The following is a 17,611-nucleotide window of genomic DNA, read 5'->3' on the forward strand; positions in this document are numbered from 1 at the left end:
GTGCATGTGCATGTCATTTTTTGGATTACTTTTTATTGTGTGTACAAGTGCTTGCCACCATGTATCTGTGTGCACTACACACATGTGCTACCCACAGACACTAGAAGGTGTTGGGTCCCCTAGAACTGGAGTTATAGATGGTTGAAAGTACAATGTGGGTTCGAGGAACTTGACTGGATACTCTGCAAGAGCAACAAATGCTTTCACCGCTGTACAATCTCTCCAGCTCTCCTTTGCCTCTTTTCCTTCATTTTGTGCACTAAATCCTGAGAGTGCTAGACTCCCCAGATCTACTCAGAAGGTAGACTACTGTGTTTTAGACAAATTCTTCCTTATCACAGTCATTGGTTGTCACAATGTCACTCAAAGACACTACAATTCCAGGCCCTCCCTGGGGAGCCTCTTTGTATTCCGCACTGGAGACCGTTCAGAACCATCGTGTCCAATGTACAGGGCGTGCAGGTCATAACACTGTTCTGTCTTTCCTCTTTTGCTTGCCTTTTCTTCCTGTCTCCCTCTGAGTAGCCCACGAGAGCTATGGAATATTGATTTTTCATTTCCTCCACCTCATCATCTCCTTCATGTCCCCAGGGCAGCCTTCCTGCTCTGATTTCTCAGCACACAGAGTGCTAGCAGCTATACAGGGAACTTGTGAGTTACACTGGTTCTCTGGCTATTTTGGACTTCTCTGTTCTATGTATATGCCACACAGATACAGAGACACACAAGAACACACAGACATACACACAAACACACATGTACACACAGAAACACAAACATAGTTATGCACCACACAGAGAGAAACAGAAACATATGTGCAACACAGAGATACAGACACACTTGCACACACACAAATACACAAACACATACAACTTCAATAAACTCTCACTGCCTCTTGGAAGAAGTCCCAGGCAGAAGAGAGCTGTCATACCCAGTTATATTCTGTGCTTTCTACTTTAATCCACTACCCTACAGTGAGATTCAACTGTTTTCCAACTAGTAATTCTGGACAGAAATTTTAATAGGGATGATTTAGCATGTAAAACATTTGTTGTGTAGTACTCATATTTGTGATTGATTTTTAGAATGGTATTTAGTGTGTGTGTGTGTGTGTGTGTGTGTGTGTGTGTGTGTGTGTGCACGCGTGCATTTGCAGAGGTCAGGGAAAAGCCTCAACTATTGTTCCTCAGGCACTATCTACAATCTTTTCCCATGAGACAGGATCTCTCCTTGGTCAGGAACTCACCAAGCAAGCTAGGCTTCCTGGCCAGTGGGCCCCAGGGATCCTCCCATCTCCACCTTTCCAGGGCTGGGATCATAAGTGTGTGTGGCCACATCCAGCTTTTTATATATGTTATAAAAAATGAAATAAAAATACTTTTAAGAAGGAGGTTCTTGGGGTTGAACCCAAGTTCTTTTTTATTTTTAATTTAATTTAATTTTTGATTTATTTATCTTATTTTTTGTGTGTGAATGTTTTGTGTGTGTATGTATGTATGTATGCATTGCACCACCCGCAGGCTTATACCTGAAGAGGGTGTTGGAATAAGTGGCTTCCTGCACAGGTAGATTCTCAGGGAATGAGATTTTGCTTCAACCTTTGAAGTATAGCTCTCTCCAAAATGCCTCTCTGGCCCACTCCTAGCTGTGGAACCCCTTGTGGTTAGGAAGGGCTGAACATGTAATACAAATCTCTCCAGCTTTCACGCCTAAGGGAATGTGTTAAGCAGCATATGTCCCATTGCTAAGTAGCTAATTCCGTTTATTTTAAATTTAAATCAAAGTGTGCTCCAGAGGTTAGCTTTGCAGACAAGAGTGTAGACAACATTTTGTTATGATCAGCCTACAGCCAGAACTGTAAAAACACGAAGGCAACCTGCTCTACGTAGGGAGTCTGCTTAGCAGAAACCCAGAAAGAGAGGAAGCATGTACCAGGAAGTGTGGCCACAGTGACTGGGCCCAGTGCTGCCTGCAGACACAGGGTTGTTGCTCGGTCAGAATCAAGTCCTGAGTGGAAGCACTCTGTGGCTGTGTCTGAGAAGGGATCTCATGTATCCCACACTGGCCTCCAACTTGCCATGCAGCCAAGGGTGATCTTGAATTTATGAGCTTTCTAACCTCTACCTCCTGAGTGTTAGGATGACAGGCATGTACCACCATACTCAGATTTAGGTTGTGCTGAGAGTTGAACCCATTGCTTGGTACATGTTAGGCAAGCACTCTAGCAACTGAAACACATCCCAAGGCTATACCCAGTGGTTATAAAGGATGCACTTTTGTCTCATAAACAGTACTATTAACTGAAGAGAACCTCAAATGGTCTACACGACCACTTGTTAATCCTATTACTATCCCTTAGTCAGAATGGTATAAAATGACTTGACTGAAGTATGGATCTCTGGATCTAACTCAAAAAGAAAAGAAAGATGAATAGCAGAGAGCAATGAAGCTGGTACTATCATCCCCTCTGGTTTCTGTCTAGGGCAAGGTGCTTTCTGCTCTGTGTCATTCCCTCTTGCACACAGAGGCAAGCAGAGCAAGCTTAGAGCTCAGTTCTAGTTCCATGATAGCCCACTTCTAGATTAGAGAACAGCCTGGCTACAATAATGGACAGCTAGTTTGGTCACTTAAAAGCATCTCCTGACTTTCTGAGCCCCCTGAATCATTAGATACAAAGAAACTTTAGTGCTGTGAATTTCTCTGCAAGAAAATATAGTCTGCAGCAGCTGCCTTCAGACTGCATGGCCTTTGCACATTTGGAAGTTTTTATACCAAGTATGTGTCCACATCTGCTTGGTATGGGCTGTGTTGAATGTGACAATCTTGGGGTATATATGGGTAATTAGTGATCAGGAGGTTATTTTAGGATGAATAGGGATGTTCAGCATGGTAACATTTGAGCTATAGAAAGCAGAATAGTTTCAAACCTGTTTTTGGGTCTGTAAAGCCCATTTTCATATGATTATTTTATAAGATAGTCTCAAGGAAGGAAAGGAAAGCAAATGCACACATTTATTCTGCCTCTGCAACGATTCACCAGTCCCTCAGAGACAACTTAGCTGTCCCTGTCACTTTCCAGCAGAGACACTATTTTAATTCAGGTTATTAACTGACTATTTAGCATATATACTATGCATTCTGAGTTAAAAGGAAGAAAAAGTAACATTTGGGACAGCCTTATTCTCAGCCTGCTGGTGCAGACCTATAACGCCAGCTCCTGGAGGGTACTAAAGGCTGATGCAGGAGGATCACAAATTCATGGCCTTGGTAGACTATGGACTGAGTTTAAGGACATACAGGGAGGTTTTATGAGAGCTTATCTGAAAGTGAAAAATCCCTCAAAGCAGGGATGTTATAATTCAGTTATTGGAACATTTATATAGCAGGTGGGAGGCCCTGAGTTCATCTCCTAGCACCACATAAAGAAGCAGTTAAATAAATGGCCAGGCTCATGTGTAATCATCACTTCTTTCTCCGTATGAGGACTGGCTCAGATGTGACAAGATTTAAAGAGAACATTAGAGAAAGTTCTAACTCAAAGCTTATAGGTGAAGACTAGACTCCATTAGCAAAGTTAAAAATTTGCTGTTATCAGCATCTTCTCTCTCTTAATTTATTCTCTCTAATTACAATAGCCCATCTTTAATTTATTTATTTTTGTCAACAATGTTTATTTCAGAAGTGATGCCTCATGGGCCTAGAGAGATGGGTCAGCAGTAAAGAGCACTTGCTCTTTCAGAGACCTGGTTCCCAGCATCCATACTGGGTAGTTCACAGCAACCTGTAACTAGCTCAGAGGATGTGATGCCCTCTTCTTCTGGCTTTCTGGGCGCCCTTAGACATGGATGTGTGCATGCACACATGCACACGTGCACACACATGCATACCCATACACAAATAAATATAAATTTTTAGAAAGAAATTGCCTGGTTGTTGACCATCCATGTAGAACAGCAAAAATCCCAGTCTCTTTGCTTACACAGGCACTAGCCACAACCAACACAATTCCTTGCAAGCACACATATCCTAGTCCCAATAAGTATTTGCAGTAGTAAAACCTGTATTCTTATCATGAAACAGTTTTATCTGAACCAGTAATAATTTGTATCTCTATAAAGCTGTAAGCCAGTGATAGAAATTTTCATGCAATTTAGAGAAAGATTTATTTGGTTTGGTTTTTGAGCCTGGGTCTCACCCTGCAGCCTAGGCTAGCTTTGAACTCAGTGGTAATCTTTATATCTCTGCCTCTCATAGGCATTGGCCACCACACCTAGCTTGAGAAAGATGCATTTTCTCTAACACAACACATAGCCAACTATTTCAGTGTGGGGATATTATCTAAAAGTGAATACATTTCTTCCTTTTATCTTTTTTCCCTTTTAAAAATTGTTTTATTTATTACAATTTATTTCACTTTGTATCCCAGCTGTGTCACTCTCCCTTGTCCCCTCCCAATCCCACCCTCTTTCTCTCTCCTCCAACCATGCCCCACCCCAAGTCCACTGATAGGGGAGGTCCTCCTCCCCTTCCATCTGACCCTAGCCTATCAGGTCTCATCAGGACTGCCTGCATTGTCATCCTCTGTGGCCTGGTAAGGCTGCTCCCCTCTCAGGTAAAGGTGATCAAAGAGCAGGCCACTGATTTCATGTCAGAGACAGTCCCTGTTCCCATTACTAGGGAACCCACTTGGATACTGAAGTGCCATGGGCTACATCTGTGCAGGGGTTCTAGATTATCTCCATGAATGGTCCTTGGTTGGAGGATCAGTCTCAGAAAAGACCCTGTTCCGTTACTCTCCTTATGGAGCTCCCATTCCCTCCAGGTGTTTCTATCACCCTCTTCTTTCATGAGATTCCCTGCACTCCCTGAGTAAGATGATCAATATGTTTCTTCTTACAGGAGCTTGTTCATGCAAACCTCCATACCTTACCAGCCAGAGAGGCCTTAATGCACATAGACCATTTAGAAGGTGTGTGAAAAACCTTTAAAGCTCTTGGATCACATGTTCGTAAGTTCATGTTGCCTGATACCAGGCCTCAGTTTTAAGCCTCAAAAGTAGGTAGCAGCTTTACTCACATTGCTCACACAATAAGCATTTTGAGTTTGGGCTGAAAAGAAAAAGAAAGAAAGAACCCACAGACCTAAGCTCTTCTCAAAATACAGCAGTGCATGGACATTCCAGGCACAGATTTCTGAAAGACCTGTAGCTAATGAGGTTATAACTCTGCTATGTCTTGCTCTTCATTTAAGGCATAACTCAATTCGAAGACAACTCAACCTGTCCAACCCGGACTTTAATATCCAACAGCTTCAGAGGCAGGAGCAGTTGACGGGGATTGGTAGAATTAAACCTGAGTTGTATAAGCAGAGGTCACTGGACAATGATGATGGGAGAAGGAGTAACAGCAAAGCCTGCGGGAAACTGAACTTTATTTTAAAATATGACTGCGACTTGGAACAGCTCATCGTGAAGATCCACAAAGCTGTCAATTTACCTGCCAAGGACTTCTCTGGGACTTCAGATCCTTATGTCAAGATCTACTTGCTTCCTGACAGGAAAACAAAACACCAGACTAAAGTTCATAGGAAGACCCTGAACCCTGTATTCGATGAGGTGTTTTTATTTCCTGTTCCCTACAATGACCTTGAAGCTCGGAAGCTTCACTTCTCTGTGTATGACTTTGACAGGTTCTCTCGCCATGACTTGATTGGTCAGGTGGTGGTGGACCACTTCTTCGACTTGGCTGATTTCCCCAGGGAGTGCATCCTTTGGAAGGATATCGAGTATGTCACCAACGTGAGTCTAGCATTCCTTCATTTGGATTGGGGGCGGGGGGGATGATTCTTAGTTTGCACAAAAACAGACTGTTTACACATTATGTTATTTGGGATCAAACTTTAAAATTCACATTGATATACTTCTGTCTTTAGAAGCTTTGTATCTTTGGAGGGATGGGTTTTTAACAACATTGACCTTGATGTATACAAGAATAATTTGCTAAAACTATTAAGGAATCCCTTTTTCACCTTTGCTCTTTCTGAGCTGTTCTCTATCAGTCCTTACACTATTTTCATAAGAGCCGTCTCAGGTCATACTAACTGGATCCTGGCATCCCGTTCACTGTATTGTACAGCTGAAAGTCTTCTGCCTGACAACACCAAGTCCTTGCATAGCTTTTCCCACTGTCTCAATAGTGCTTCCAGGATCAGCTCCTTTTAACATTGAGCATGGGAGTGGCTGAGGAGAATGAGCATCATAACTCCAATTGTAAAAGTCATAAATTAGACTTAAGGAAGTCAGTCTGAAAAGATGGCAAAACTGATCCACAGAAGGTAAAATCTCACTTCCGATTTAGGAGAAGAGGCAGAGATCCTATGTAGCCATGTTTACATTTCAAACATGGAATCCCATGAGATGCTTTTACTACATTTACAATCTGGTAATGTAGTCACTCCCTGCCAAGCCATACTAAAGTTCCATACTGAGGAAAACTAGCCTTTCATTTTATTTGTATTATTATTACTAGTTACAGTTTATTAACTTTGTATCTCAGCTATGTCCTGCTCCCTCATTCCCTCCTAATCCCACCTTCCCTCCCTCAGCTCCTCCCTGCCCCTTTACAAGTTCACTGATAGGGGAGGACCTCCTCCCCTTTCATCTGACCCTGGTTTTTCAGGTATCTTCAGGACTGGCTGTAAAGTCCTCCTCTGTGGCCTAGCAGGACTGCTCCTGCCTTGGGGGATGAGGAGGTCAAAGAGCCTACCATTGAGTTCCTGTCAGAAATAGTCCCTGTTCCCCTTACTAGGGAAACCCATCATGGGCTACATCCAAGCAGAGGTTCTAGGTTATATCCATACATGATCCTTGGTTGGAGAAACAGTCTTATATAAGACCCCTGTGCCCTTATATATTTGGTCCTTGTGGAGCTCCTGTCCTCTCCAGGTCATACTAATTCCCTCTTCTTTCATATGATTCCCTGCACTCTGCCCAAGCTTTAGTTATGAGTCTTAGTATCTGCTTTGATACACTGCTAGGTAGAGTCTTTCAAAGGCCCTCTGTGGTAGGCTCCTGTCCTGTTACTTGTTTTCTCCTACTTCCAATGCCCATCCCATTTGTCTTTCTAAGTGAGGATTGATCATCTTACCCCATGTCCACTTTCTTGATTATCTTCTTTAGGTGTATAGATTTCATTATGTTTATCATATCTTGTAGGTCTATATAAGTGAGTATATACCATGTGTGTCTTTCTCCTTCTGGGATACCACACTCAGAATGATCTTTTCTAGATCCCACCATTTGCCTGCAAATTTCATGATTTCCTTGTTTTTAATTGCTGAGTAGTATTCCATTGTGTAGAAGTACCACAATTTCTGTATCCATTCCTCCGTTGAGGGACATCTGGGTTGTTTCCAGCTTCTGGCTATTATGAATAAAGCTGCTACAAACATGGTTGAGCAAATGTCCTTGTTGTGTACTTGAGCAACTTTTGGATATATGCCTACAGGTGGTATAGCTGGGTCTTGAGGAAGCGCTATTCCTAATTGTCTGAAAAAGTGCCAGATTGATTTCCAAAGTGGTTGTACCAGAAAACCTGACTTTCTTGGGGGCACTGATGTTTTCAAGCTGCATATTTCTTTCTCCTGATCAGATTTCCCAAGGTGTTTAGTGCATTTTCTTGAAGCCAGCTTTGCCTTCTTCACCTTGGCATCCAGAGGGACCACTTGTCACTATCTTTGTCTAGCTCCAGCACTGATCCAAACTGTAACTGAGCCATGGGTGAGTCAAAGACTCCTCTACTCAAGAAAAGAACCCCAAAATCTCTTCCCGAGGACCAAATATCCCCGATGGTGTTCTTCAGTCTGACATGTTTATGACCTGGGGACTTCCTCACACCTAACTACCTGCGCCAGATTTGTCATGCTGTTCAATTAGAAGTGTGGCCAAGGTCGTGGTGGCCTCCTTCACTTCTCAAAGGAGGAGGTGGTGTAAAGGATAGCAGTTGATAAAACTAGTGCATGAACCCACTAGCTGAGGAAAACAACACACTAGTACCCTCAGTGTTCTGCACCTATAGTCCCTGGCACTGTCCTGAGCTTTATTTGAATTGTGACACGTGTGTGTGTGTGTGTGTGTGTGTGTGTGTGCGTGTGTTGAAGTTTTTTATTCCTGTTTTTCACAGCTCTTCTTTGACTGACCTTTATTCACACTCAACGTGAATTATAACAATTAACAAGAGAGAATGCAGTGGTTGTGGTCTGTGTATTTTTATTGTTTACAATATTTCATTGTTGTAACATATGACAAGTTAGCATTCTTTCTGGAACGATTTGTTTTTATTTTTATTGTGTTTTGTTTGTATGTATGTCTATGTCTGGTACCTTTGGAGGCCAGAAGAGGGCATAAGATCCCGTGGAATAGCAGTTGCAGGCAGTTGAGAGCCACCATGTGGGTGTTGGGGACTGAACCTGGAGTGGGGTCTCTGTAAGAGCAGTTAAGTGTTTTAACCATAGAGTTGTTGTTCCATTTTTACACTGATGACAATCAGGTTATTAATTTGTTTATGATTCTGATTAGCATAACAAAATACTTTTATGTCCACCCATTGGCTCTCGGGCAGCACAGTTTTTGACACAGGTGTTCAACATTCCCAAGTGTTTACAAGGCCATTTCCACAGTGGCTCCTCAGAGGGATTACCCCATTGGTACTCCATTAGCTCACCAGCTCTTGCTCTCCTTAGTCTGGGAAATGTGTCCATGTGAAGCACCATAAGACTGCGTTTTTCTTGACTGCCAAGGTTGACCATCTTTTTATGCGTTTGTCATTCTAGCTTCCTTTCTTATGCAGTGCTGTTCAGTGCAGCCATTGGCCGTTTGCTCTTCCATTTTGAGCTAAGTTGTTCTTACAGTCTGTATGCACTATGTTGTATGCATTATAGTCATTTGTCAGTTCATGGGAGTGTGTGTATTAACTCTATGGTGACATAGTTTTATAATTTTTATTTATTTGTATGTGGAAGGGTGAATGGGTATGTCCATGTGCCAAGTATGAGGAAGTTGGTTCTAACTTTGCACCTTGTTGGGGCAGGCTCTCTTTTGCTTTTGCTACTGTGCTTCATGTTCTAGGCTAGCTTGCCCTTGAGCTATTGGGTAATTCTGTGCCTGTTTTCCATCTCACAGTAGGAGTGTGAAGCATGCCACCATCCAGCTTCTGGGGGTGGGGCTCAGGTCTTCAGGCTGTGCAGCTCATCCCTTGCCATACTGAACTACCTTTCCAGACTCCATGGTGACTTTTGATAGACATTCTTCTGTCTATTCTCATAAAATATATCAATGTTCACCATTGTAAAGTAGCATAGTTGTTTCTTACTTAAGAAATCTTAGTATGTCATGAATATAGTTCTCCTGTATTTTCTGTTGGAAGTTATAGAGTTTGTGGGGTTTGTTTGATTATGTGTTTGAGATAGGGTCGCTCTCTGAAGTCCTGACTGACCCTCAAATCATTATAGAGAGTAGATAAAGCTGGTTTCAAACTTATGATGATATTCCTGTTTCTGCCTCCTGAGTGCTGGGATTTTGGAAGGGTGCTGTCATACAGGGTCAGAAGTTTTAAAGCTTTGACATCTTTATTTTTTGAAATTAAAATATAATCATATACTTTTCTCCTTTCTTTCCTCCTAAATCTTCTATGTACATCCCCCTACCCCCAGCTCTCTCTCTCTCAGATTTATGGCCTCTGGCCTACCTTTTAAATTATTTTTATACATATAAGTATCAAATATAATTTCTGTCTTCCCAAAATGGATTTTTTTTATCATGAAACACAGAGTCATCTTGAATTGCTATACTCTGGCTCCCATAACAAGACTGCATGGGCTGAGCAGCTTAGCAAACATTGATTTCTCACAGTTATGGAGCCTGAGAAATCCAAAACCAAGGTGTTTGCAAGACACCTGGATGTGGCTCTCCTCCTCCTTCCCTTCCCCACATCCTCACATGGTGAAGAGAACCCAAGCTCTAACCTTACAAGAACGCAGCTCCACCAGGGGCCCCACACTTATAACTCCATCTAAATTCAACCATTGTTCAAAGGATCCACCCCAGTCTGCCATTACACTGGAGGATTAGACTCCAGTTCGCTTTATGACATGTCCACATTTATTTTTCTAGATATGTAGTAATTGTCTGGAGCATTTTCCCAATGATGCAGTATAGTGCGTTCTCTGACATACTCAGGCGTCCATACAGGAAGAATCTGCTTCTGAACTCCTTCTAGCCATTGTTCTACTTGACTGCATCTTCAAGGTTAGGGTTTGCCAGTTACTCGTATTCCATTCACCTTAACATCTAGAAAAGCAAATCTAGTCTTCTCTTAGTTTAGTTTTGACTGATAATTGACCTTTTACATAATTTGGAGAGCTGCATTGTAAAACAAAGATTATTTCTTTCAGTATCGTGAAATGTCAATAATTTACAATAACCAAATCATAGGAAAATATAGTTTTTTTTAAAAAAGTTAGAATTTGCTCCCTTTCATTTTCAATTTGTCTTAACCACATGCTGATATAATTCTATAGTCTGCCCAGAGAGTCTGAATCCTCAAATTCAACTGAAAATATTTTTAAATACATTTGTACATCACTGGCATTGCATTACATGTTATATTCTAGAGAGGTTTGAAAGAGCATTTGCATAAGCAAAGGTTTATTCCCAACTGATTTGGGAGTGCATGAAGTCTATGAAGCAGTTAAGGGAAGTTTACATCTCTATTCATAATTTTCTTTCCATTTATGTAGTCTTTATTTAAAGTCTTGCTTTCAGGGATTGTGATTTTTCTACATAAAGATCTTGCCAGATTTTTGCTAAATTTGTCATTAGCTACTCATTGTTGTTACCATAAATGGTAACTTCTAAAATAGCATTTCTGACTATTACAGATATATAACTGAAATTTTTTTCTATTTGTCTTGTAAACTTGTTGATTCTTATAGGTGTTTCTGCATTCTCCTTGTAAATAATCGGTCATGTATGAATTATGATGGCTTTGTTGCTTTCTGGTCTGTGCCTTTTATTGCTAAGTCCTTTTGGTTTTGTTGATGTTGGTTAATATACAAAGGAGGATATCTAGGAAGGTGTGAAATAGTAAATATTGGAGCAGCCATCTTTGACTTGTTCCATATTTTAGATAGAGTGTCTTCACATTCCTATAGAGTGTAGTTTTTCCTAGAGATATTTTGTGGGTGCCTTCATCATATCCAGGTATCATCCCTCTGCCAAGGATGGTATCTCATATCATCAGTTCCAGCACTCAAGAAACTGAAGCAAGGAAATCACAAATTAGAGTCTGGCTTGTGTTGCATAGTGAAACCTGTCTCAAATAAGAAGTATATTTCTGCTCCTAGTGGACTGAACTCAGAACCATTATAAATAGTTGTCCCTTTCTCAAATGCCATAATTTTGAGAGTCCCCTTTCATCTACTAGTGTGGTCAATTATGTTGATCAGTTTTCTAATTTTCATTCAGCCTTATATTTCTAGATTAATCCAAACTTGCTGTGATGTGTCGCCCTTTCTGTCCGCTGCTGAGTTCACTTTGCTGATGTGCTCTGCACTGATGAATGTGAGTGTACGTAGAGTGCTCCTCATGTGCTGTTCTTGTTTGCTCTGAAAGCAAGGAAATTTGTACTTCATCACATGAGTTGGAGGACTATTTTGGTCCTTCCATTCATTCCTGCTTGATGCCCTTGGAGGCTTGGAGTTTGTATTTATTTCTCTCCATGATGCAAAAAATTCCTTGGTATCTGGCTTCTCCTGAGGATCACACAACGAAGAAGTGAAGAGAACGAAACTGGGAAGTCTATTTCTTGGTACGTCCACAGACATTCAAGTTAAACCCACAGCTCCCAAATGTGTCTTTGTTTTGAGATTATTCTTTGAAGGCTGCTTTTCTGGAAGTAAAGATTTAGGTGAATAAAACTCTGTTTCTTTAATTTTTGCAATGTGAAACAATCATTTTATTGTTTCCTAACTCCATTTTTAAGTCAATATTTAGTCTGCCATTTATTACTTTGTATGTCAATTTTCCTTTTTTATTGATCTCTAAATCTTCCTTTCCTCCTTAGTGTTCTATACTTGAATTATAACATTGCTAATGAGGCACTTCTTTTTGTTTATCATGGTCAGGATATAGTACTGAATCTAATCATCTTTTCTTGAATCATTTCTGGAAAATTCTTAGCCATTTTTTATTTCCAATATTTAATACTTTTATATTTGCCTAATTTATTTGAGCAACTCCTTTCCTCCTCAACATACTTTCATTCTTTATGCATATATTTGCACACATGTATAGATATATATGCATGTATATTCGTTTATGTGTGTATTTCGCCATTCCATATGTAGTTGCCTTTGTATTCTGTTCCTCATTGCTCCAGTAACTGTGATCTGGGTGCCTCTGGTTCTTTCCCTTGGCATTTCCATTGACTAACGACTCATTGGGTCTTACTGCCTATTTTATTTATAAGTGTAAATTTATCTGGCTTGACACTTCATAGAAATTTCAATGTGTGTATTTAAAATACATTCTTCCAACTGTGATTTGAGATTGCATCTATAAGATGCCTAGTTGTACTGCTAACGTGGAACAATTTAAACTAAATCCTAAGCTTTAGAGTTTTGAGTGGTTGGCAGTTGTACTATTGGTTAAAAACTGGTTACAGAGATTTCTTTTTCTCCTTTTTCTAGGGCAAGTCCAAGACAGGCTGAATCTCCACTATCCACCTTCTTCATTTATCTTTTAATGATGTGACCCTCAGGATTTGCGAATCAAGCTTTAGTCAGGACTGTCTCACAGTCCTTTGATTACCAGGAGCTAAAGAGCTCAAGGGCTTAATTACCTCTGTGGATTCATAGTTATCATTTCTGGTCACTGAAAAACTCCGTTTCTGCCTCATTAGCTCTGCTGTGCACTTAGGAGAATCTTACAATCTAGTGTTACTTTTTACCTGGAGGAGTTTCTGTGAATACTTGACTTAATGTTGAAAACTGTTGTACTGCTTAAAGCTTGTTTTTTAAAAAGTTATTTTTTATTATTATTATTTTTTGCTTATACTAACTGAACACCACCTATTATTTTTGCTTTGTCATCTAATAAGACTCTACAAGTCCTACAATCTAGGTTCTTCATTTGGCAGATAAACCTTAGATGGAGGCTGCATTAGGAGATTCAGCCAAGGTTTCATAGCTGGATAGCAGCTGGATATGAGACAGGATTGATTTCAGCAGCCACTCTGTTTAGTTCTCATTATGGAGTATGTTGATTTGCCTTCTGAGTCCTGGGTTGGGGAAAGTCTTTCTGATATTTGCTTCCCTTGTCACATTATATATGATGTGTTCTTCTGTGCATTTGTTCCATTTTATTTCTTCCTTTATGGACTATACTGAGAAAGGCAAGTTCAACTTGTTCCTGACTGGTATCCCACCTCCAGGATAGTGTCTACTATCCTGGATATTTAAGTCTACTTTTATGATAGGCTCTCACTGTGTAGACCAGGCTAGCCCAGCATTGGCAATCCTCCTGCCTCAGCCTCATAAGTATTGGGATTAAAGTTGTGCACCACATGATAATTCAAGATCATTTTTTATCTTATTAAGATAGTGAATAAAATGAAGTTCCTTGTGAAGGACTCATTTGGTGGGGCTCTAGGGACACTGGACTTGAGGATGTTATGTAGTGGTGAACCCATGAACCAATTAATCTCTGTTAAGTTTTTATTCCTCTGGAGAGAGTGTGAGCTTTGTAAATATCCACATTAAAATAAAACTTAATCTTCATGCTTCCTGGGGAAGAATAAAATTGAAATTATTGAGTAGAAAAATGATGGGGTTTGCTCTTAGCCACAGAAACCAGATCAGATAATATAATGGACCTTGGTGGAAATTTTTTCTTAGTCAAGAAAGAGAGGAGAGTTCCTGGTGGGAGGTCAGCTTTTCTGAATGCCTGAGTTTGGTGCTCAGCAGGAACACTGCCTATCAGGCCCCTGCCCTTGACATTTACCTCTGACTCCCTGGTAAATTGGCCTGAAAGGCATCAGAAATCTTCTTTGGTGGCCCACTTCTTGGCTGGTGGCTCAGAGGCTTTCTGTGGATACCTCAGACTCTTCCTGGCATAGGATGTCACAGTTCTCACAGTAGATGGTGACAGTAGAAAGGAGATCCCCTTTCTGCCAGTATGGATAGATTGCAGTTCAGAAAGGGGCATGGCACAACATAGGCCTTTACATTTTGTAATACTCAAAAGCCTGTGTTTCCATTAAATTTTATTTACTAAGCCATTCCCAGAAATTTGTAGTGGGCAATTTAGAAATGTCCCTATATGTTCCATGAGCATCAAAACATTTCCAGATCTGACAGAAGCAAGTACATGGTTCTGCCCAGACAGGAAAGGACATATGGGATGTCCAGAGTGTGTGTTCTGAATGGCTGAATACAGGTGCGGCAGGCACACTCTGTAATCAGAGCTTACTAGTTGAGTGTATATTGTCCCGTTCTTACGCAAGTCACAAGCAGTGAGTATACAATTTTACAATTGTGTCTTATCTAAAGGTATGCTGGTAGATCGTATCACCAGGCTGGAGGATAGGACCCAGGGGAGAAAGGAGAGCAGCTTTCATGTAGCATTTGCTGATTCTCATGTTGTAATTATTCAGGAGAAGAGGCTGGCAATTGGCTTATCTAGCTGGTTCCAGCTGATAACAGCAGCTCAGGGTATCACCACAGATTGGACTAATCATTCTAAGGACTGCTTGGTCCACAGATGCTAAGGATTGGAAAGTTCTATGGAAAGCCCTGGTTTGCAATTGCTACCCTAGAAGTTAAGTTCCATCTAAGTGGCTGTCAGAAATGCAGCCATTGGTGGGGTCTATTGTGCTGTGCCTTTGTTAGAATCCACTGACTCTCACCTTGCATTTTTCCCACTGATTACCCAATTGACACTTAATCACCCTGCTATTTGGACTGCTTAGACTGAGAAACAACAGAAAGAGCTGTGGGATGGAACACATGAAACAAAGGGAATGAAGTTCCAGGCCTCTTACAGACACACCCTGGGAGCTTTCAGGAGAGCATGATTCTTGGGACAAAGCAAAGCACATAACTTTTTAGACCAGTGTTCTCAACTTGTGGGTTGTGACCCTCTGGGGTGGATGACGCTTTTACAGGGTCACAGATCAGATATCCTGCATATCAGATATTTATATTACAATTCACAGCAGTAACAAAATTACAGTTATGAAGTAATTTTATGGTTGCGGTCACCATATGAGGAAGTATTAACAATCTCAGCATTAGGAAAGTTGAGAAGCACTACTTTAGGTGGAGTCTGTAATGCAGACAACAGTATGTATAATGCATGCATATGTTTTTAAAATAATAATACACTCACGCCAGTCAGTTCAGAACTTAGCTGAATAAAGACATTTTCAGTCTTTCCCCCCCCACATTCTATATGTCCTTTGACTGTCCCCTAAATATTTCCTGGAGGTAATCAATATACTGAAGTTCAGATTTACAGTTTCTTTGTTTTTTAAAATAATGTATAATGTAACTACGTTGCCCAGTTTTTCTGTTTTTGAAATTTCTTTGAATAAATAACATCTGCTGTATTATTATGTAAATTAGGTTAGATATTCTCATTTTAGAATAATTGCTGTTCAGGTACATAGCCATAGTCCTTTGAACACATTGAATTTATTTGTTATATAGGGTTTTTGTTAGTTTTGTGAGGCACAGTATCTTGTAACACACTGTCTTTAATCTGGCTGATGATGTCGCTGAACACCGATTCTCTACCCCCTCCCAGTGTTGGGATTTCAGGCGTGAGCCTCTATGTGCAGCTTGTGTTTTCTGAAGTGATGTTTAGCATCTATTTACAACACACCATAATTTATGCATTTGAATTACTAGGTTTTTTTCTACTTCAAAAAAATTGTCATTGTACTTTCTTATGCATATCTACTACTAAATAGGAGCAAGAATTTGTCCAGTGTATATATCTGGGAATGGTCAAAGAAAATTCTTAAGTGGTCTGGCCAGCATACAGTACTATCTTCAGGATCTGACCTGCTTCATACTGTATTCTCACCACACTTAGTTTTGCTACATACTGTATCTAATAATTTGCTCACGGATAGCTTGCATTTTATACATTGACAATTGATGTCTCCTGTCACCCCATCCTAATTATTTGTTTCATTATGTTTTCTAGGACCAGGTTCTAATCTTAAAAGAAATGCTTTGACGTATTTCACTCTTAAGTGACACGTCAAATTTAGACTGTTTGAAAACCGGAATGGCATTGAATTTTTTTATATGATTTTTCTGAATCTATTGCACTAAGCCTATGAATTGCATGTTTTTTTCTTTTAATGTGTTATATGACTGTTTTCTAGTTTTGTGGAAAATTTGTTCATGATCTATTGTTCTTCATAGACAGATACACATGAGTGTATGTGTGCAAATGTGTTTTTTGCTAATTGGTTTTACAATGTTCAGATATTTGCAACTAGATTCATGAATGAAACCAGCCTGTAACATTTTTTTATCTCTGCTCAGCTAGTTGTGTAATTTGGTTTTATATATGATCCTTTAAAATGAGTTATAAAGCTAGGCATTGTTGCACACCCAGGTGATCCCACTCCCGGGGAGGGTGAAGCAGTTGCAAGTCAGTCTTGGCCACATAGAATGTGTCTTTAAAAATTAAACTAATGGAAGCCTTGTACATTTTCCTTTACTCTGAAGATTTTGCATAATATCAAATCATGTTCCCCACAGTGTTTAGTGGAATAGGGACATCATTTAGCTACATCAAAGGCTGGGACCAATGCTGTCCTCTTGCTTTTCCTAATGCACTGGTGCTTTAGCTTTGTTTGGGAATTTATCTCATCTGTTTTAAATGTATTGACTGGAGTTCTTCACAGCCTCACTGTGCTTTCTATATGTAGTAATCTTCCCCTTTTCTTTGTCATCTTTCATTTTCTTGGTTGGTGCCATTGGACATTTGTCAGCATTGCAAGGCTCTTTGGGCCACCGACTATCTGTCTCTTGTACTTATGCTACTTTATTTTTTGTTTTCTACTTTGTAAGTCAATTTTCCCATTATTTTTCAAGTATTTTCATCTTTAGTAACTTTCACTCCTTCACTGTGAAAAATGTACACTTAATAAGGACTTAGCTTCGGATTAGAAATTAGGCCAATTTCTACCTTCTTACATGTTAAGTCTCTGGTGCCCTTGAAATAAGCTTTTATATCAACTAATCAGATGCAATTAAGTCCTTGTATTTTCTCTGAAGTAGTGCTATAGCCTGTGTCCACAAATCCTTATATATTTTTTTGTCTTTCTAATGTCAAATGTGACTCTTAAGTATTATTTTAATTTTTTCTGTTTTATTTTTAGTGGATTCTTTTATGTAACTTAGTGCAGATGTGATCATATGACATGCTTTGCTTTACAGATGGTTTACTATCTCATGATATTTGGCTTGTGTTCTTCTACATGTTGTAATGTATAAAGGCATTGGGTGCATTTGAGAAGGTCACCACCTTACTTTCTCA

The 17,611-nt window shown here is 40.0% G+C and overlaps 1 protein-coding gene across 4 annotated transcripts in view; it reads left to right on the top strand.

The window, feature by feature from the left end:
• Syt9 (synaptotagmin 9) overlaps positions 1–17,611 on the top strand; it is a 185,512-nt gene that overhangs the window by 60,517 nt on the left and 107,384 nt on the right. For all 4 annotated transcript variants that reach the window (XR_009585652.1, XM_021656417.2, XM_060367785.1 and 1 more), the window contains exon 3: positions 5,251–5,797. Coding sequence is in view for 3 of the 4 variants with exons in the window: in XM_021656417.2 (XP_021512092.2) it covers positions 5,251–5,797 (547 nt within the window). In the remaining variant the exon portion in view is untranslated. The remainder of the gene's footprint in view (positions 1–5,250; positions 5,798–17,611) is intronic.

This window comes from Meriones unguiculatus, chromosome 14 (genome assembly GCF_030254825.1).
Source record: "Meriones unguiculatus strain TT.TT164.6M chromosome 14, Bangor_MerUng_6.1, whole genome shotgun sequence".
Lineage (NCBI taxonomy): Eukaryota > Metazoa > Chordata > Mammalia > Rodentia > Muridae > Meriones > Meriones unguiculatus.